Genomic DNA, 22,281 nt, shown 5'->3' with positions numbered 1-22,281 from the left:
CTTGTTCCGTGCTAAGTTTTAGCTTAGCTTCCCGTGCATAGGCACGCGCTTTCTTTTGCCTGTTTTTGTACCAGTGTTTTTTTATTTTTGTATATTCAATGAAGCTCTTACCTCGTCCATTTGCATCTTGGGGTGACAAAACGCTCATCACTATGCGCCACCCTCGTGACAAGTGCTGTGTTTTACTTCTTTATCTCTTTTTTTCAACCAATAATGCTTTGCTTTGATTAGGGGGTACTTGAATTAAAAAAAAGTTCACAGGGGGTACATCACTGAAAAAAGGTTGAGAACCGTTGCTCTAGGGGGCCCTGAAACACCGCTCTGAGGCAAAAGTACTCTTAAAGGCCTACTGAAATGAGATTTTCTTATTTAAACGGGGATAGCAGGTCCATTCTATGTGTCATACTTGATCATTTCGTGAGATTGCCTTATTTTTGCTGAAAGGATTGAGTAGAGAACATCGACGATAAAGTTTGCAACTTTTGGTCGCTAATAAAAAAGCCTTGCCTGTACCGGAAGTAGCAGACGATGTGCGCGTGATGTCACGGGTTGTAGGGCTCCTCACATCTGAACATTGTTTACAATCATGGCCACCAGCAGCGAGAGCGATTCGGACCGAGAAAGCGACGATTTTTCCATTAATTGGAGCGAGGATGAAATATTCGTGGATGAGGAAAGTTAGAGTGAAGGACTAGAAAAAAAAAAGATGAGGGCAGTGGGACCGATTCAGATGTTATTAGACACAATTACTAGGCTAATTCTGGAAAATCCCTTATCTGCTTATTGTGTTACTTGTGTTTTAGTGAGATTATAAAGTCATACCTGAAAGTCGGAGGGCTGCGGTGACCGCCAGTGTCTCTGAGGGAAGCCATATGGAGGAAGAGCCAAGAAAGTCACACAGCTGCTGCAAGAGGACGCAAACTCCGCTCAAGTCTCCGGTAAGAGCCGACTTAATATCACAATTGGTTGACATGTGGCAGAGAAACATGTTCGCTTGACCGCTCTGTTCCATATTGAAGCTCCACAACAAACAAAGAAACAGCGGCCGTGTTTTGGTTGTTAAAGGCAGTTGCAATCCACCAACAGCATTTTTCTTTGACGTCTCCATTATTCATTGAACAAATTGCAAAAGATTCAGCAACACAGATGTCCAAAATACTGTGTAATTATGCGATTTCAGCCGTGAGTGGTGCTGGGATAAAATGTCCGCTCCAACCAATAACGTCACAAGCGCCATTATTCCGTGACATTTTCAACAGGATACCTCGTGGGAAATTTAAATTTGCAATTTAGTAAACTAAAAAGGCCGTATTGGCATGTGTTGCAATGTTAATATTTCATCATTGATATATAAACTATCAGACTGTGTGGTCGGTAGTAGTGGGTTTCAGTAGGCCTTTAAGTGCATTCAAAGAATGAAATGAAACCTGATCTGTTTTAAAAGGAGTCAAACTGTCTAGTTTCCTGGCAATAAAAAAATGAATTGTTCGGTTGAATGAACGGCTTTATTATGATATCATTTACACTCTGCATGTATATCATCTCAGAAGTAGCTAAAGTCACCACTTAGTGAATATTTGTAAAGAAATATCAAAGACCATTTTTCTACACAAAAGTGTAGAAAAACCCCAAAGTTGTGAGAATTGTCCCAAACATTCAGAGGTGAAGCGTGTCCAAATCCAAGTCCCATCCCGGCAGGCTCCACCCTGAAGTCCTCACTCGCCCAAGACTCTCAAGGATCCAGACTTTTGTATCCAGGATTCCAGCTGGAGGCGGGGGCGCTCGCCAACGGCAACAACGCCATCCCTTCAATCCCCTCAGCTCAACTTTTAACGGGTTTTCCTTATTTTTATTTATTTTTTTTGCTTGAGAACCCGAGCGTCCGGAGAGAGGAACTCGTGTCCCCCTCGCCGCCCGGGAGGCAAACCTGGCCAAGTCCAAAAAGCGGGGGCGTTTACAAATTAGCGTGGACGTCCTCGTGCCGCAGCACTTTGTAGGTGAGCCAGTAGAAGACGTTGAAGAAGAGGAAGCTGAGCGGGAAGACGGCCCTGGAGATGGTGTCGATGCGCTTGGCCCGGTCCACGAAGCGCTTGTGGACCTGCTCGCCGTCGTACGCCGTCACGGGGGGCGGGGGTCCGAAGACGGTGGCGCCCTCCACGGCGTTGCCGTCCTTGGACTGCAGGCAGTGGCCCAGTCCGTAACCTCGGAAGTAGAAGCCGCGACTCTCCCTCACCAGCTCCTCTTCCTGTGGAGTCAAGAAGACGGGATGTCACCAGGGATCACATCGTGGTTTTTTTTCATCGCTTCTCTTCTGGGACTTCAGGCTCCGCAGCCGTTTAGACGCTGCAGTACACGACTCACTAATTGCATGCGCAATCATCCCCCAAATTTGACCTATTTCTCGGTTTGGACTGCGTTCTGTAATCTGGATGAGTCATCCTGGATGTGTTTGGACATCAACACCCGGTGGAGAGCCAAACTCCATGAAGACTTAAAAGAAGTCAAAGCCAGGGTTGTTTTATTGCCACCAGTTTATTGTTGCCGATATATCGATATACTCGATATATCGCAGGTTTGTCTCAATATTTACAGACCAAAACCCTTTGAAGTCCCTGGGATCAAGCCTGAGTGGAGGCCGAAATGTATATTTTTTTTACATACAGTGGGGCAAAAAATTATTTAGTCAGCCACCGATTGTGCAAGTTCTCCCACTTAAAATGATGACAGAGGTCTGTAATTTTCATCATAGGTACACTTCAACTTATTTTGAAGTATTTTTGGTTTCATTGAGGTTAGCTAATTTTGTTTTGGAAAGTCTTGACAAGCCAAATTGTCTTGTTCTATTGGCAGATAATTTTGCTTAGTTCAAGTAAAAATGCCAATCCATCCATCCATCCATTTTCTACCGCTTATTCCCTTTCGGGGTCGCGGGGGGCGCTGGCGCCTATCTCAGCTACAATCGGGCGGAAGGCGGGGTATACCCTGGACAAGTCGCCACCTCATCGCAGGGCCAACACAGATAGACAGACAACATTCACACTCACATTCACACACTAGGGCCAATTTAGTGTTGCCAATCAACCTATCCCCAGGTGCATGTCTTTGGAAGTGGGAGGAAGCCGGAGTACCCAGAGGGAACCCACGCAGTCACGGGGAGAACATGCAAACTCCACACAGAAAGATCCCGAGCCTGGATTTGAACCCAGGACTGCAGGAACTTCGTATTGTGAGGCAGACGCACTAACCCCTCTGCCACCGTGAAGCCATAAAAATGCCAATAACTTTTGTAATTTTTTTTTCTTGTTTATAAACACTGACTTTTTGCAGTGTAGGCTTTAACACCCTTAAGGGAGAAGCGGTAGGAAATGGATGGATGGATATCATATTTATGTGTTAATATTACCATACCATACCACAGCAACTTTACTTATAAAGTGTGTATCTTTACATTCACCACAAAAACTGCATTGCGTTATCATTAATTTATTTTATATATATTTTTTTAGATGTATTTATTTGCATCAATTTAAATGTGTATTTCCAGTTTTCACATACAGTGGGGCAAAAAAGTATTTAGTCAGCCACCGATTGTGCAAGTTCTCCCACTTAAAATGATGACAGAGGTCTGTCATTTTCATCATAGGTACACTTCAACTGTGAGAGACAGAATGTGGAAAAAAAATCCAGGAATTCACATTGTAGGAATTTTAAAGAATTTATTTGTAAATTATGGTGGAAAATAGGTATTTGGTCAACCATTCAAAGATTTTGATTGATTGATTGATTGATACTTTTATTAGTAGATTGCACAGTACAATATTCCTTACAATTGACCACTAAATGGTAACACCCGAATAAGTTTTTCAACTTGTTTAAGTTGGGGTCCATCCATCCATCCATTTTCTATCGCTTATTCCCTTTCGGGGTCACGGGGGGCGCTGGCGCCTATCTCAGCTACAATCGGGCGGAAGGCAGGGTACACCCTGGACAAGTTGCCACCTCAGTCGAGGTCCACGTTAATCAATTCATGGTAAAATCAGCTCTCCCTGATGGAAGGAGGTTTTGGCTCAAAATCTCACGATACATGGCCCCATTTATTCTTTCCTTAACACGGATCAATTGTCCTGTCCCCTTAGCAGAAAAACAGCCCCAAAGCATGATGTTTCCACCCCCATGCTTCACAGTAGTTGTGGTGTTCTTGGGATGCAACTCAGTATTCTTCTTCCTCCAAACACGACGAGTTGAGTTTATACCAAAAAGTTCTATTTTGGTTTCATCTGACCACTTGACATTCTCCCAGTCCTCTGCTGTATCATCCATGTATCCATTTTGGTATAAACTCAACTCGTCGTGTTTGGAGGAAGAAGAATACTGAGTTGCATCCCAAGAACACCATACCTACTGTGAAGCATGGGGGTGGAAACATCATGCTTTGGGGCTGTTTTTCTGCTAAGGGGACAGGACGATTGATCCGTGTTAAGGAAAGATTGAATGGGGCCATGTATCGTGAGATTTTGAGCCAAAACCTTTGAATGGTTGACCAAATACTTATTTCCCACCATAATTTACAAATAAATTCTTTAAAATTCCTAAAATGTGAATTCCTGGATTATTTTTTCACATTCCATTCTGTCTCTCACAGTTGAAGTGTACCTATGATGAAAATTACAGACCTCTGTCATCATTTAAAATGGGGGAGAACTTGCACAATCGGTGGCTGACTAAATAATTTTTTGCCCCACTGTATGTAAAAAAAATATACATTTCGGCCTCCACTCAGGCTTGATCCCAGGTACTTCAAAGGGTTTTGGTCAAAAAAATATAAAAAATGTATCATTATTCAGTATTATTTTTTTATTATTATTCACGTTTTAAATCTCTGGATCAACATTAGGTCTATCTGTCAATACAATGATTTTAAAGATTTAAGTTGTATGCTCTTTTTGATACAAAAAAAAACTGTTTTTTATGAAAAAATCACAGAATATGCAATATTTTCAAATTTTCACCCAATAATTTTTTAAAGCGGGATATTTCAGATTATATAATAATTGGAGCATTAAAAAGGTCAATAACATGGCCACCAGCAGCGAGAGCGATTCGAACCGAGAAAGCGATGATTACCCCATTAATGTGAGCGTGGATGAAAGATTCGTGGATGAGAAAAGTGAGAGTGAAGGACTAGAAAAAAAAAAAGACAGGGCAGTGGGAGCGATTCAGATGTTATTAGACACATTTACTAGGATAATTCTGGAAAATCCCTTATCTGCTTATTGTGTTACTATTGTTTTAGTGAGATTATACTGTCCTACCTGACAGTTGGAGGAGTGTGACCACGGGTGTGGTGACCGCCAATGAGGGAAGCCACGCAGTTACCTCTTTGACAGGTGCACGAGGAACGATGCAAGCTCCGCTCATATCTACGGTAAGAGCCGACTTATTACCACTACTTTCTCACCGAAACCTGCCGGTTGACATGTGGTCGGGATCCATGATCGCTTGACCGCTCTGTTCCATAGTAAAGCTTCACCTTTGGAAATGTAAAGAAGGAAACACCGGCTGTGTTCGTGTTGCTAAAGGCAGCCGCAATACACCGCTTCCCACCTACATCGTTCTTCTTTGACGTCTCCATTATTAATTGAACAAATTGCAAAATATTCCGCAACACAGATGTCCAGAATACTGTGTAATTATGCGATTAAAGCAGGCGACTTATAGCTGGAATCGGGCTGGAAAAAAATGTCCGCCACAATCTGAGACGTTTTCAACAGGATACTTCGTGTGAAATTTAGAATTGCAATTTAGTAAATTAAACCGGCCGTATTGGCATGTGTTACAATGTTAATATTTCATCATTGATGTAAAAACTATCAGACTGCGTGGTCGGTAGTAGTGGGTTTCAGTAGGCCTTTAAGGACACTTCTCAGGTATGTCTAGTTTTTGTGGTAGTGTGCGCTTAGCTGCAGTGTAGCTGCGAGCCGTTTTGTGCGTCAAATAATTCCTAGACCCAGACAACAGAGTGGGAAAAGGGTGCAGAGACATAGATTAGTCAGGTTAGGACATAAAGGAGGACTGCAGGGCCTTTCAGCAGGGTGAGTAAGTGGGGCTTGAACACTCATTAGGGTCAAAAGGTTCCACTGGGGGGGTGAGACTTGGTTTTTACCCTGATACAGGCGCTGCAGTGGTGCGTCACATTGGTGCAGGTGGTGTCGCTAGCGGGAATGTCACTGTTCACATTCCGCATGGACTCCACGCTCCCGTTCAGACAGGCCAGTTCCTCCATCGGGGAAAAGTGAGACAGACAGTTGGGATTATTGCGAGTTTTCAAAAACAATTTAAATGTGGACTCGTCAGACCACAGAACACTTTTACACTTTGCATCAGTCCATCCTATATGAGCTCGGGCCCAGCGAAGCCGGAGGCGTTTCTGGGTGTTGTTGATAAATTACTTTGGCTTTGCACGGTGGAGTTTTAACTTTCACTTACAAATGAATCGACCAACTGTAGTTACTGACAGTGTGTTTCTGAAGTGTTTCTGAGCCCATGTGGTGATATCCTTTACACACTATCGCTTTGTGATGCAGTTCCTCCATCAGGGAAAAGTGAGACGGACAGTTGGGATTATTGTGAGGCAACTCCTCCCTTGTCATTCAATGTCAAAGAAAAGGATTTTCAAATGTTTTGTGGGCGTCATTTCATTTTAAAATAACAACACGGAATGAAATGAATAATATTTATATAGCGCTTTTCTCTAGTGACTCAAAGCGCTTTTACATAATGAAAGCCAATGTCTAAGTTCCATTTCAAGCAGTGTGGGCTGGCACTGGGAGCAGCTGCGTAAAGTGTCTTGCCCAAGGACACAACGGCAGGGACTAGGATGGCGGAAGTGGGGATCGAACCTGGAACCCTCAAGTTAGTTGCTGGCACGGCCACTCTACCAACTGAGCTATGCCGCCCCATATATAATAATATACATAGTATATATTAATGGTGCCTTCACAGATGTGTAAGTTGGGCACTAGTACACCTCCATACCTTCACAGATGCTGGCCTTTGAACTTGGCGCCTAGAACAGTCCGGATGGTTATTTTCCTCTTTGGTTCAAAAGATACAAGGTCCGAAGTTTTCAAGAAAAAATTTAAAATGTGGACTCATCAGACCACAGAACACTTTTACTCTTTGCATCAGTCCATCCTAGATGAGCTTGGGCCCAGAGAAGCCGGCGGCATTTCCGGGTGTTGTTGATAAATTACTTTGGCTTTGTATAGTGGAGTTTTAACTTGCACTTACAGATGAAGCGACCAACTGTAGTTACTGACAGTGTGTTTTTGAAGTGTTTCTGAGCCCATGTAGTGATATCCTTTACACACTATCGCTTTTTGATTCAGTTCCTCCATCGGGGGAAAGTGAGACGGACAGTTGGGATTATTGTGAGGCAACTCCTCCTTTGTCATTCAATGTCAAAGAAAAGGATTTTCAAATGTTTTGTGGCCGTCATTTCATTTAAAATAACAACAAGGAATGAAATGAATTATATTTATATAGCGCTCTTCTCCAGTGACTCAAAGCGCTTTTACATAGTGAAAGCCAATGTCTAAGTTACATATCAAGCAGTGTGGGTGGCACTGGGAGCAGCTGGGTAACGTGTCTTGCCCAAGGACACAACGGCACGGACTAGGATGGCGGAAGTGGGGATTGAACCTTGAACCCTCAAGTTAGTTGCTGGCACGGCCACTCTACCAACTGAGCTATGCCGCCCCATATATAATAATATACATAGTATATATTAATGGTGCCTTCACAGATGTGTAAATTGGGCACTAGTACACCTCCATACCATCACAGATGCTAGCTTTTGAACTTGGCGCCTAGAACAGTCCGGATGGTTATTTTCCTCTTTGGTTCAAAAGACACAAGGTCCACAGTTTTCAAAAACAATTTAAAATGTGGACTCGTCAGACCACACAACACTTTTACTCTTTGCATCAGTCCATCCTATATGAGCTCGGGCCCAGCATAGCCGGCGGCGTTTCTGGGTGTTGTTGATAAATTACTTTGGCTTTGCACAGTGGAGTTTTAACTTGCACTTACAGATGTAGCGATCCAACTGTAATTACTGACAGTGGTTTTCTGAAGTGTTCCTGATGATGGATTTTTATTCTTAACGTTTGTTGGTCGCGAGCAGGCTCCGGGGAGACATACGGCCGTTAGAACAGCAGTAAAAAAATAAATAATGATAAAATAACAATAGGAGGAAAAGCATCGATAAAGCAAGACCGCCCAGCGATGAGGTTACAGGTGGCGAGGGACTGTTGGGATGATTATTGTGCAGCAGTGGCAGCCTTGATTTAGCACACCCGCACCTGTTCACTGGACTTAGTTGCGGGCAGGGTGATGGAAAAGAAGGCCGCAGAGTATTTTCGTGCGTCGCAGACTACTACTGTGTAACCCACTGGGCATCCTCGCGTTTGTTTATGCATCGGCCTGTTTTGCGGGGTGATCCGGCCGGTTGTGCGGATTGTAACATCGGAGGGACGGGATCGCCATGGCAACAAAGAGGTATGACAACCATCTGTAGCGTATTGATGTTGTCACTTCCTGGATATACTGCCGCCCCGCACTAACGGTAGGTGGAATCCCCGGTCGCCTGACAAGGAGTGTGTTGTTTTTTTACATTCCACACTTTGTGTTAGAATAATTGTATCAAACTTTGTGTTTCAACGACAAAAGCTGTCTTTGACCCTACCAAGAAGGCGGCTTGTAAAACTCCACTGTGTAGGATGGGAAGCAACATGAAGGTGTCTGTTTCTTTGTATTGTAATCCACAGAAAGAGTTTGTCTTGACCCGAGGTCTACAAAGCGGAGAGAAAGCAGGACCTGCCCAAGCTCCAGGCAACTCTTATTTGAACTGTTTTACAACCTTTTCTTTGAACTGTTTACGTCAATATCTTTGAACCGACCTTTTCTTTGAACTGTTTACGTCAATATCTTTGAACAGACCTTTTCTTTGAACTGTTTTGGTAACCAAAGGCGACCCCCGTCCCTTTAGAAACAGCTCTTGCCAAGTACTCAGGGAAAGTCCAAATAAAAAAGGAGGTGTGATTTGTTTCCTCAGCTCGTTAGCCTCCAGCGAGGGGCGGACACTAGACACACCTGCAACCATTTTCGACCGAGGAGTATATAAGCTCGTCACCCACAACTGGTCCTTGTCGGTTAATTTTTGATCCTGCACCTCCTACGTGCATGTACCAGCTTCGCCCCGTCAGACCGGTACGTTGACTTTCCTTATTCTTGTATTTCCTAACCTTGTTATATTTAGTTTTTTAGCCTCCATGAGGCAGGAAAGACTTTTTCCCTGCGCACTAGTGCGTCCCGGCTTTTCCACTGCCAACCACTGAGGAACCGGCTTCATTTAGTTTTCATGGTGTGCATTTTCTGCCCCATCACTTTTCGTTGCACTTTGTAGACTGATTAAATATATCCCCTTTTGTTATTCGAACTTGCCTCCAGTCTCGGCATCCCGGGGTCCCCCCTTGACCAGTTCCTAACAGGAGGCGTACAATCTTTCGTCAGAGCGTGGTGGGACTGTACGAAGAGTACAGTCCAGACGTTTCTCCTCAATTGAGCCAAATTTAATTCTGTCTCTGTTTAATTCCTTGCTTCTTGTCTTGTTTAATAGATGTCATCAGTGTTTGAACCTGACAGTGTGTGTGTTTTTTTTTTTTTTTTTAAAGGCTGCTTGATTCACACTCACCATTCTTTGCTGTCGCCGCTTTTTCCTCAGCCTGATGAACTCCTTGTGCTGCCTGGACACAAAGTTGACGGCGGCGTACTCCAGCAGGGCGGCGAACACGAAGAGAAGGCACACCGCCATCCAGATATCAATGGCCTTCACGTAGGACACCTGGTAACACACACACACTGGTTATCATTTGGAATGGGGACCAAGTTTTTGATCATTCCTTGTGGGGACCACCCTTTCTACAGGTTGTGGAGGCATAAAATGTTTTTGGTAAAATGTCCACTGCCCAGTTAGCTCATACACATCTTTAAATCTCTGGATTGATGAAGTAATGTGCTGATCATTCTTACTGGGGACCCTGGGGAAAAAGACTTAATATGGTTCATGGGGACCAAATTTAAGTCATTTTGCATAATTCACACACGTGTACGTGATTACTGAGGACCATTTAAAAAAAAAAAAAATAGTTCAAATTAAATATGAAATGATCCTAAGAATACAGCACTACAGTTGTCGTCTTATAGGAACTTTCACCACTAAAATGTTAAAGCAAATCCTACATTTTCTGTGACATGACTGAAAACTGCTATTTAGCAATAATTAAGTTGTCTGCAATTCCAATTACCATATATGGAAGGATGGAAAATTCTGAATGTGAATCATACTTTAAGGTAATGATGTTTTATAATCATGCTGTATGAAAAACACTAAACCAGATTTTGTTTTCAGAAAACAATATTTGATTTAACTAAGGATGAAATACAGAATCACAGTACTATTAATGCCAGGATAACAAATGTTTCACTTTTCAAGAACATACATTTTCTCTTTTACCAATATTTGAAACACGTAAACAAAGCGGAGAGAAGGCAGGACCTGCCCGAGCTCCAGGCACCTCTTCTTTGAACTGTTTTGTAACCAAGGGCAGCGGCTGTTTACGACCCCCGAGCCCTTTAGAAACAGCTGTTGCCATGTAATCAGGGAACGTCCAAATAAAAGAGGAGGCGTACAATCTTTTGTCAGAGCGTGGTGGGACTATACAAAGAGTACAGTCCAGACGTTTCTTCTCAATTGAGCCAAATTTAATTCTGTCTCTGTTTAATTCCTTGCTTCTTATCTTGTTTAATAGATGTCATCAGTGTTTGAACCTAAGGATGGAATACAGAATCACAGTCCTATTAATGCCAGGATAACAAATGTTTCACTTTTCAAGAACATACATTTTACCAATATTTGAAACACGTAAACAAAGCGGAGAGAAGGAAGGACCAGCCCAAGCTCCAGGCACCTCTTCTTTGAACTGTTTTGTAACCAAGGGCAGCTGCTGTTTACGACCCCCGTCCCTTTAGAAACAGCTGTTGTCATGTAATCAGGGAAAGTCCAAATAAAAGAGTATGCGTACAATCTTTAGTCAGAGCGTGGTGGGATTGTACAAAGAGTACAGTCCAGACGTTTCTCCTTAATTGAGCCAAATTTAATTATGTCTCTGTTTAATTCCTTGCTTCTTGTCTTGTTTAATAGATGTCATCAGTGTTTGAACTTAAGGATGGAATACAGAATCACAGTCCTATTAATGCCAGGATAACAAATGTTTCACTTTTCAAGAACATACATTTTCTCTTTTACCAATATTTGAAACACGTAAACAAAGCGGAGAGAAGGAAGGACCAGCCCAAGCTCCAGGCACCTCTTCTTTGAACTGTTTTGTAACCAAGGGCAGCGGCTGTTTACGACCCCTGTCCCTTTAGAAACAGCTGTTGCCATGTAATCAGGGAAAGTCCAAATAAAAGAGTATGCGTACAATCTTTAGTCAGAGCGTGGTGGGGACTGTACAAAGAGTAGAGTCCAGACTTTTCTAATCTATTGAGCCAAATTTAATTCTGTCTCTGTTTAATTCCTTGCTTCTTGTCTTGTTTAATAGATGTCATCAGTGTTTGAACCTAAGGATGGAATACAGAATCACAGTACTATTAATGCCCGGATAACAAATGTTTCACTTTTCAAGAAAACCAATGTTCTCTTTTACCAATATTTGAAACACGTAAACAAAGTAACCCAAATCTCCTTGTTGTGGGATCAATAAAGGATTATCTTATCTTACCTTAAATCACAGAAATAAAATATAAACTCATTTAAACTTTTATTTGTACTTTTTATCTTTAATAACATTGAACATAAAGAACAGACAAAACTGTTCTACTGCTGTTTTATGGACTTAAGCTTAAACAAATCACTTAGGCATCTTTAGAATGGATCTGACTATCATTTTAAAAGGTTTCCCTTTAGGACACCTTTTTTTTTTGTGTCCCCATACCGTCAGAGGTCCCCCAAAGGTGACTGTGTAAACGGAGCCATGTCCCCATTAAAGGCCTACTGAAATGAGATTTTCTTTTTTAAACGGGGATAGCAGGTCCATTCTATGTGTCATACTTGATCATTTCGCGATATTGCCATATTTTTGCTAAAAGGATTTAGTAGAGAACATCGACGATAAAGTTCGCAACTTTTGGTCGCTAATAAAAAAGCCTTGCGTGTACCGGAAGTAGCAGACGATGTGCCCGTGACATCACGGGTTGTGGAGCTCCTCAAATCCTCACATTGTTTACAATCATGGCCACTAGCAGCGAGAGCGATTCAGACCGAAAAAGCGAGGATTTCCCCTTTAATTTGAGCGAAGATGAAAGATTTGTGGATGAGGAAAGTGAGAATGAAGGACTAGAAAAAAAAAGACGAGGGCAGTGGGAGCGATTCAAGAACATACATAGATATTATTAGACACATTTACTAGGATAATTCTGGAAAATCCCTTATCTGCTTATTGTGTTACTAGTTTTTTAGTGAGATTATATGGTCGTACGTGTACAAGCTGAAGGTCGGCCCCGCACATTTCTTCAGCACCAGTCGACGGGTGGTGGCGATGCCCATCTCTGCCCTTCGCAAGGGACCCTCTTCGAAACACGATCTTTCGAAATGATCGCTGCATAATACACTGTACTTTGTGTGTGTGGTCCAATCCAACCGTGTCTGCTTGACATATCTGTTCCATTGTAAAGTTTGACTGTCATCTTTCAGGAATGTAAACAATTAAACACCGGCTGTGTTTGCGTTGCTAAAGGCGGCTGCAATACTCCGCTTCCCACCTACAGCTTTCTTCTTTGACGTCTCCATTATTCATTGAACAAATTGCAAAGGGATTCCGCAACACAGATGTCCATAATACTGTGGAATTATGCGATGAAAACAGACTACTTATAGCTGGGAATGGTGCTGGAACAAAATGTCCTCTACAATGCGTGACGTCACGCGCACGCGTCAAAATACCGCAACGTTTTAGCATGATACTTCCGCGCAAAATTTAGAATTGCAATTTAGTAAACTGGCATGTGTATTGGCATGTGTTGCAATGTTAATATTTCATCATTGATATATAAACTATCAGACTGCGTGGTCGGTAGTAGTGGGTTTCAGTAGGCCTTTAAGTCAGCATTGTCAGAACACACACACACACACACACACACACACACACACACACGTCAACAAGGTGACCAAAGAGGTGGGCGGATCGCCCGTGTTTCCGGGTCACCCGGTGGCGTGTGGCTAAACCCATGAGTGGGGAGTGAGTCAGTGGGGTGGTGGGCACTTGTCACACAGCCACAAGACAGGTCACGGTTAAGACTCGGGGACAACCTGAACCATCCCGCCCATCCAAGAGGAGCTGTCATGATGCATCAGCAACGCCTTCTGAGCACATGACGAGTTAAGAATTCAGCCAATCGAATGTCAGTTTGCTGATTGTTAGTACAAAAACTAAACTGGGGGGTTCGGGGTGGAACTCGGGCTGGGTGATACATTGATTTACTTGAGTATAATAGAGGTTGAGTTGATTCTCTCTAAAAAAAAATGGTTTGATATTAATAAGTTATCATTATATGATAAGAAAACAATATTTATGGTGTTTAGTGGTGCAAGGACAAATTGTGAAACAAAATTAAAATGAAATTGATAGAGTATATAAAACTAAGGTCCTGCGAATAATTATTGATCATAAATCATGTTGGAAACTGCATATTGAAGATATAAAGGGAAAATATCCAAATCCATTGCTACTCCTGGGCAGCACGGTGTAACAGGGGTTAGTGCATGTGTCTCACAATAGTAAGGTCCTGAGTAGTCCTGGGTTCAATCCCAGGCTCGGGATCTTTCTGTGTGCATGTTACCTCTGGGTACTCCGGCTTCCTCCCACCACTAAAAACATGCACCTGGGGATAGGTTGATTGGCAACAGTAACATTGTCCCCAGTGTGTGAATGTGAGTCTGAATGTTGTCTATCTGTGTTGGTCCTGTGATGAGCTGGCGACTTGTCCAGGGTGTACCCCGCCTTCCGCAGGAATGCAGCTGAGATAGGCTCCAGCACACCCCGCGACCCCGAATGGAACAAGTGGTAGAAAATGGATGGGATGGATGGCATTGCCACTCTTTATAAAGTAAGACATATGCTGAATAAGACAAGTCTGCATATGTTATATTATTATTTTAATTTTCCATATTTAACATATTGTGTTGGAGGTTTGGGGGAATTCTGTAAAGGGAACAAGAAAAAAGAAGAAGAAGAAGAAGAAGAGAAAGGAACAAGAAGAAGAAGAAGAAAAGAGAACAACAAGAAGAAAAGGGAAGGAGAAGAAGAAGAAAAGGGAACAGAAAGAAGTAGAAGAAGAAGAAAATGGAACAGGAAGAAGTAGAAGTAGAAGAAGAAGAGAATGTAACAATAAGAAGTAGAAGAAGAAGAGAATGTAACAATAAGAAATAGAAGAAGAAGAGAAGGGAAGAAGAGAAGGGAAGAAAAGGAAGAAGAGAAGGGAACAAGAAGAATAGGAAGAAGAGAAGGGAACAAGAAGAAGAGGAAGAAGAGAAGGGAACAAGAAGAAGAAGAAGAAGGAAAGGGAACAAGAAGAAGAGGAAGAAGAGAAGGGAACAAGAAGAAGAAGAAGAGGAAGAAGAAAAGGGAACAAGAAGAAGAGGAAGAAGAAAAGGGAACAAGAAGAAGAAGAGGAAGAAGAAAAGGGAAAAAGAAGAAGAAGAGGAAGAAGAAAAGGGAACATGAAGAAGAAGAAGAGGAAGAAGAAAAGGGAACATGAAGAAGAAGAAGAGGAAGAAGAAAAGGGAACATGAAGAAGAAGAAGAGGAAAAAGAAAAGGGAACAAGAAGAAGAGGAAGAAGAAAAGGGAACAAGAAGAAGAGGAAGAAGAAAAGGGAACAAGAAGAGGAAGAAGAAAAGGGGACAAGAAGAAGAAAAGGGAACAAGAAGAGGAAGAAGAAAAGGGAACAAGAAGAAGATGAACAGGAAGAGGAAAAAGGGAACAAGCTGACGAAGAAGAAGATGAAGGAAAAAAAGGGAACAAGCTGACGAAGAAGAAGATGAAGAAGAAAAGGGAACAAGCTGACAAAGAAGAAGATGAACAAGAAAAGGGAACAAGCGCTGTCTTTTTCATTGACGCCCCTGCTTATTTCAGCCACACAATGCCAAACCACATTCAGCACGTGTTACAACAGTGTGGCTTCGTAAAAAAAGAGTGCAGGTACTTTCCTGGCGCGGCTGCAGTCCAGACCTGTCTCCCATGGAAAATGTGTGGCGCATTATGAAGCGTAAAATACGACAGCGGAGACCCCGGACTGTTGAACGACTGAAGCTCTACATAAAACAAGAATGGGAAAGAATTCCACTTTCAAAGCTTCAACAATTAGTTTCCTCAGTTCCCAAACGTTTATTGAGTGTTGTTAAAAGAAAAGGTGATGTAACACAGTGGTGAACATGCCCTTTCCCAACTACTTTGGCACGTGTTGCAGCCATGAAATTCTAAGGTAATTATTTGCAAAAAAAAAATTAAGTTTATGAGTTTGAACATCAAATATCTTGTCTTTGTAGCGCATTCAACTGAATATGGGTTGAAGAGGATTTGCAAATCATTGTATTCTGTTTATATTTGCATCTAATTTCACAACTCATATGGAAACAGGGTTTGTATATAATTGCATGTACATTTATTTTTGATCAGTTGGTTAGTACCTTTTTTTTTTCTTTTTAATCAGCCTTACCTAAGCCTCAGGTTTATGTGTTGAATAAATAATAATCTTCAAATTAACACATGGTTTAATTTCATGTGACAAACAGTCTCGAGCTAAAGTGGCAGAAAAATTTCTTGAGCGCTAAAATTATGACTAAATTTGTTTTAATTTTCACTTTGATTTTATTAAATAACAAATAGTATTACTTATTATCTAGTTTATTTATTCTAGCACTACATAATTGCATATACATTTCTTTTTTTTTATCAGTTGGTTAGTACCTTTTTAAAAAAAATCAGCCGGACCTAAGCCTAAGGTTTATGTGTTGAATAAATAATAATATTTCTAATTAACACATGGTTTCATTTCATGTCGCAAACCTTCTGTAGCTAAAGTTGCAGAAACATTTCTTAAGCGCAAAAAATATAAGTAAATGTGTTTTAATTTGCACTTTGATTTTATTACATAACACAAATATTACTTATTAATCTAGTTTATTTATTTTAGCACTACATAATTGCATGCACATTTATTTTTTATCAGTTGGTTAGTAACTTTTTTTTTTAAATCAGCCTGACCTAAGCCTAAAGTTTATGTGTTAAATAAATAATAATCTTTCTAATTAACACATGGTTTCATTTCATGTGACACAAAACAGTCTGGAGCTAAAGTCGTAGAAACATCTCTTAAGCGCAAAAATTATGACTAAATTTGTTTTAATTTGCGCTTTGATTTTATTACATAACATACATATTATTACTTATTAATCTAGTTTATTTATTTTAGCACTACATAATTGTATGTACATTTATTTTTTATTAGTTAGCTAGTACTTTTTTTTTTTTTTTTTTTAAATCAGCCTGACCTAAGCCTAAGGTTTATGTGTTAAATAAATAATAATCTTTTGAATCAACACCGTTTAATTTCATGTGACAAACAGTCTGGAACTAAAGTCGCAGAAAAATGTCTTAAGCGCAAAAATTAGGACTAAATTTGTTTTAATTTGCACTTTGATTTAATTACATAACATGAATAGTATTACTTATTAATCTAGTTTATTTATTTTATCACTACATAATTGCATTTACATTTATTTTTTTTATCAGTTGGTTAGTACCTTTTTTTTTTTTTTTTATATCAGCCTGACCTAGGCCTAAGGTTTATTAAATAAATAAATAATAATATTTCTAATTAACACATGGTTTCATTTCATGTAACAAACAGTCTGGAGCTAAAGTCGGAGAAAAATATCTTAAGCGCTAAAATTATGACTAAATTTGTTTTAATTTTCACTTTGATTTTATTACATAACATAAGTAGTATTTCTTATTAATGTAATTTATTTATTTTAGCACTACATAATTGCATGTACCTTTTTTTTATTTTATTTTTAAAATCAGCCTGACCTAAGCCTAAAGTTTATGTGTTAAATAAATAATAATCTTTCTAATTAACACATGGTTTCATCTCATCTGACACAAAACAGTCTGGAGCTAAAGTCGTAGAAACATTTCTTAAGCACAAAAATTATGACTAAATTTGTTTTAATTTGCGCTTTGATTTTATTACATAACACAAATATTACTTATTAATCTAGTTTATTTATTTTAGCACTACATGATTGCATGTACATTTATTTTTTTATTAGTTGGTTGGTACGTTTTTATTTTTTTAATTTTCTTTTCAATCAGCCTGACCTAAGCCTAAGGTTTATGTGTTAAATAAATAATAATCTTTCTAATTAACACATGATTTCATTTCATGTGACACAAAACAGTCTGGAGCTAAAGTCGTAGAAACATTTCTTAAGCGCAAAAATTATGACTAAATTTGTTTTAATTTGCGCTTTGATTTTATTACATAACACAAATATTACTTATTAATCTAGTTTATTTATTTCAGCACGACATGATTGCATGTACTTTTATTTTTTTATTAGTTGGTTGGTACGTTTTAATTTTTTAAATTTTTTTTTTAATCAGCCTGACCTAAGCCTAAGGTTTATGTGTTAAATAAATAATAATCTTTCTAATTAACACATGGTTTCATTTCATGTGACACAAAACAGTCTGGAGCTAAAGTCATAGAAACAGTTCTTAAGCGCAAAAATTATGACTAAATTTGTTTTAATTTGCGCTTTGATTTTATTACATAACACAAATATTACTTATTAATCTAGTTGATTTATTTTAGCACTACATGATTGCATGTACATTTATTTTTTTATTAGTTGGTTAGTACTTTTTTATTCATTTTTTTTTTTTTTATCAGCCTGACCTAAGCCTAAGGTTTATGTGTTAAATAAATAATAATCTTTCTAATTAACACATGGTTTCATTTCATGTGACACAAAACAGTGTGGAGCTAAAGTCGTAGAAACATTTCTTAAGCGCAAAAATTATGACAAAATTTGTTTTAATTTGCACCTTCATGTTATTACATAACACAAATATTACTTATTAATCTAGTTTATTTATTTTAGCACTACATGATTGCATGTACATTTATTTTTTTATTAGTTGGTTAGTACCTTTTTTTTTTTTTTTAATCGGCCTGACCTAAGCCTCAGGTTTATGTGTTAAGTAAATAATATTTTCAAATTAACACATTGTTTCATTTCACGTGACAAACAGTCTGGAGCTAAAGTCGGAGAAAAATATCTTAAGCGCTAAAATTATGACTAAATTTGTTTTAATTTTCACTTTGATTTTATTACATAACATAAATAGTATTACTTATTAATCTAGTTGATTTATTTTAGCACTACATAATTGCATGTACATTTATTTTTTTATCAGTTGGTTAGTACCTTTATAAAAAAAAATTCGGCCTGACCTAAGCCTAAGGTTTATGTGTTAAATAAATAATATTTCTAATCAACACATGGTTTCAATTCATGTGACAAACTGTAAGTAGGTTAGACAAAATCATTTTTATGAATAAAATCAAAAGTCAGATGACTAATTCAGTGTTAATATTTGAGAAGGCCATTGGCCCCAAGGTCAGACCCCTGCTCTAACGGACGTCTGTCAGTGACAACAAAGCAGAAGAAGACCATAGAACTGTACGTGACCGTCCTGGCTGCTCGGTACAAAATTCAAATAATGACGGAAGAACTGTTGGTTATTCCTTCTCTTCCCAGGCTGCTCAGTGACACTTTTATCAGTGTTATGATTTATGCTGCACGGTGAGCCCGATGAGGACGTGGCACGGTGTGTACCTAATGTTGTGGCACACAGTGAACTGTGCTTAGGTGTAGTTACCATGGGAAATAGTGTCATCAAAATTTATTCATGCGATATTCAGTTGCTATGGCTACCTGCTGCTCTCTCATAGCCAAAATGGCCAATCATGGGAAATAGTTTTGTTTTTTTTGGTCATTTCACAGCTTGACTTTGTTTTTACGATACCACCTCACTGTTTGTCCTCGACCCTTGTCCTACACCCGCTTCACGTCATTATTTCATCACCCAAATAAGCTCGTTCCGGGACATCCCATTCCAGAGTGTCCCCTTCCAATGTCTTTTGGAGGACAAGGACGGTAAATCCCTTTCTGATCCGCAGTAAATCAAATTTTCCGCCTTTCGGTTTGGCCTTTTTATGAGCCGGGATGAAAGGAACTAATGCGCCATTTTTTGGTGAGGTAACGTACGCTAATGTTAGCATACATCATGAAGAGCCCAAGTTCTCAGGGGCCCGACATCACAATTTGGATGCAGGTTTACAGTGGGGCAAAAAAGTATTTAGTCAGCCAGCAATTGTGCAAGTTCTCCCACTTAAAATGATGACAGAGGTCTTAAATTTTCATCATAGGTACAATTCTACTGTGTAAAAAAATCCAGGAATTTACATTGTAGGAATTTTAAAGAATTGTGGTGGAAAATAAGTATTTGGTCACTTCAAACAAGGAAGATCTCTGGCTCTCACAGACCTGTAACTTCTTCTTTAAGAAGCTCTTCTGTCCTCCACTCGTTACCTGTATTAATGGCACTTGTTTGAACTTGTTATCTGTATAAAAGACACCTGTTCACAGCCTCAAACAGTCAGGCTCCAAACTCCACTATGGCCAAGACCAAAGAGCTGTCAAAGAACACCAGGAAAAGAATTGTAGACCTGCACCAGACTGGGAAGAGTGAATCTACAATAGGCAAGCAGCTTGGTGTGAAAAAATCAACTGTGGGAGCAATTATCAGAAAATAAAAGACATACTAGACAACTGATAATCTCCCTCGATGTGGGGCTCCCCGCAAGATCTCATCCTGTGGGGTCAAAATGATCAGGAGAACGGTGAGCAAAAATCCCAGAACCACACGGAGGGACCTGGTGAATGACCTGCAGAGAGCTGGGATCAAAGTAACAAAGGTTACCATCAGTAACACACTACGCCGACAGGGAATCAAATCCTGCAGTGCCAGACGTGTCCCCCCTGCTGAAGCCAGTGCGTGTCCAGGCCCGTCTGAAGTTTGCCAGAGAGCACATGGGAGAATGTCATGTGGTCAGATGAAACCAAAATAGAACTTTTTGGTATAAACTCAACTTGTCGTGTTTGGAGGAAGAAGAATACTGAGTTGCATCCCAAGAACACCAAACCTACTGTGAATCATGGGGGTGGAAACATCATGCTTTGGGGCTGTTTTTCTGCTAAGGGGCCAGGCCGATTGATCCGTGTTAAGGAAAGAATGAATGGGGCCATATATCATGAGATTTTGAGCCAAAACCTCCTTCCATCAGTGAGAGCTTTGAATGGTTGACCAAATACTTATTTTCCACCATAATTTACAAATAAATTCTTTAAAATTCCTACAATGTGAATTCCTGGATGTTTTTTCACATTATGTCTCTCACAGTTGACCCTTTTAAAAACACGATCTTTCGAAATGATCGATGCATAATACACTGTACTTTGTGTGTGTGGTCCAATCCAACCGTGTTCGATTGACATCTCTGTTCCTTAGTAAAGCTTGACTCATCTTTCGGGAATGTAAACAATGAAACACCGGCTGTGTTTGTGTTGCTAAAAGCGGCCGCAATACACCACTTCCCACCTACAGCTTTCTTCTTTGACGTCTCCATTATTCATTGAACAAATTGCAAAAGATTCAGCAACACAGATGTCCATAATACTGTGGAATTATGCGATGCAAACAGACGACTTATAGCTGGGAACGGTGAGGGAACAAAATGTGTGACGTCACGCGTCATCATACCGCGACGTTTTATCAAGATACTTCCGCGCGAACTTTAAAATTGCAATTTAGTAAACTAAAAAGGCCGTATTGGCATGTGTTGCAATGTTAATATTTCATCATTGATATATAAACTATCAGACTGCGTGGTCGGTAGTAGTGGGTTTCCTGTTGCATAGGCTCTACTTTGCTCCATTTTCTCCCCGCCCTCATTCTCTTCTCGGATAAATATGTCAGAGAAAACACGACCACCGATTCCCAACTAGAGCAAGTAGTCCAATAGGACAAGAAGCAGTAGTGGTTGAGTAATTTCTTTTAATGCTATTATTATTGTGACAAAAATACTTAAAAATGCCAAGGTGTGAGAAATGAAGTTGCAGGAATGTTTAGGATACACTGGGGTTGTACGGTATACCGGTATTAGTGCAGTACCGCGATACTAATGAATCATATTCGGTTCTATACCGAATAGGATTTTGGGGTGATCATTTGCTTTGAAAATGTATGTGACCACTCCTTTTAGAGCCGGCCTCTGTGATGTTGACTATTGAACTCTGAATAAAAAGAGGGACGCGGGAGCTGAACCATAGAGCGTAGGGCGAGACTGTGACTAAGTGTTCAGCTCCATGCGTTCTCCTCATGAGCTAAATTGAACTCTGTCTCTGCTTGGTTCCTTGCTTGTCTGATTAATAGATGTCATCAGTGTTTGAACCTGACACCAGTTTAAAAGGCCTGTTGCATAGGCTCTACTTTGCTCCGTTTACTCCCTGCCCTCATTCTCTTCTCGGATAAATATGTCAGAAAAAAACACAACCACCGATTCCCAACTAGAACAAGTAGTCCAATAGGACAAGAAGCAGTAGTGGTTGAGTAATTATTTTTAAGGCTATTATTATTGTGACAAAAATACTTAAACATGCCAAGGTGTGGGAAATGAAGTTGCAGGAATGTTTAGGATACACTGGGGTTGTACGGTATACCGGTATTAGTGTAGTACCGCGATACTAATGAATCATATTCGGTTCTATACCGAATAGGATTTTGGGGTGATCATTTGCTTTGAAAATGTATGTGACCACTCCTTTTAGAGCCGGCCTCTGTGATGTTGACTATTGAACTCTGAATAAAAAGAGCTGAACCATAGAGCGTAGGGCGAGACTGTGACTAAGTGTTCAGCTCCATGCGTTCTCCTCATGAGCTAAATTGAACTCTGTCTCTGCTTGGTTCCTTGCTTGTCTGATTAATAGATGTCATCAGTGTTTGAACCTGACACCAGTTTAAAAGGCCTGT

At 40.1% G+C, this 22,281-nt stretch overlaps 1 protein-coding gene across 2 annotated transcripts in view; it reads right to left on the bottom strand.

Moving 5' to 3' along the window:
* Positions 1-1,483: 1,483 nt before the first annotated feature.
* Positions 1,484-22,281, bottom strand: part of glra4a (glycine receptor, alpha 4a) — a 146,433-nt gene continuing 125,635 nt past the window's right edge. Inside the window, exons 8-10 of one of the 2 annotated variants that reach the window (XM_061891650.1) lie at positions 9,755-9,904; positions 6,164-6,277; positions 1,484-2,245 (exon numbers count right to left, since the gene is read on the bottom strand). In XM_061891650.1, coding sequence (XP_061747634.1) covers positions 1,955-2,245; positions 6,164-6,277; positions 9,755-9,904 — 555 coding nt within the window. In that variant the 3' untranslated portion in view covers positions 1,484-1,954. The remainder of the gene's footprint in view (positions 2,246-6,163; positions 6,278-9,754; positions 9,905-22,281) is intronic. The other variant, XM_061891651.1, reaches the window with a different exon arrangement.

Source organism: Nerophis ophidion, linkage group LG29, assembly GCF_033978795.1.
Source record: "Nerophis ophidion isolate RoL-2023_Sa linkage group LG29, RoL_Noph_v1.0, whole genome shotgun sequence".
Lineage (NCBI taxonomy): Eukaryota > Metazoa > Chordata > Actinopteri > Syngnathiformes > Syngnathidae > Nerophis > Nerophis ophidion.
This window is presented reverse-complemented; position numbering and strand designations above follow the sequence as displayed.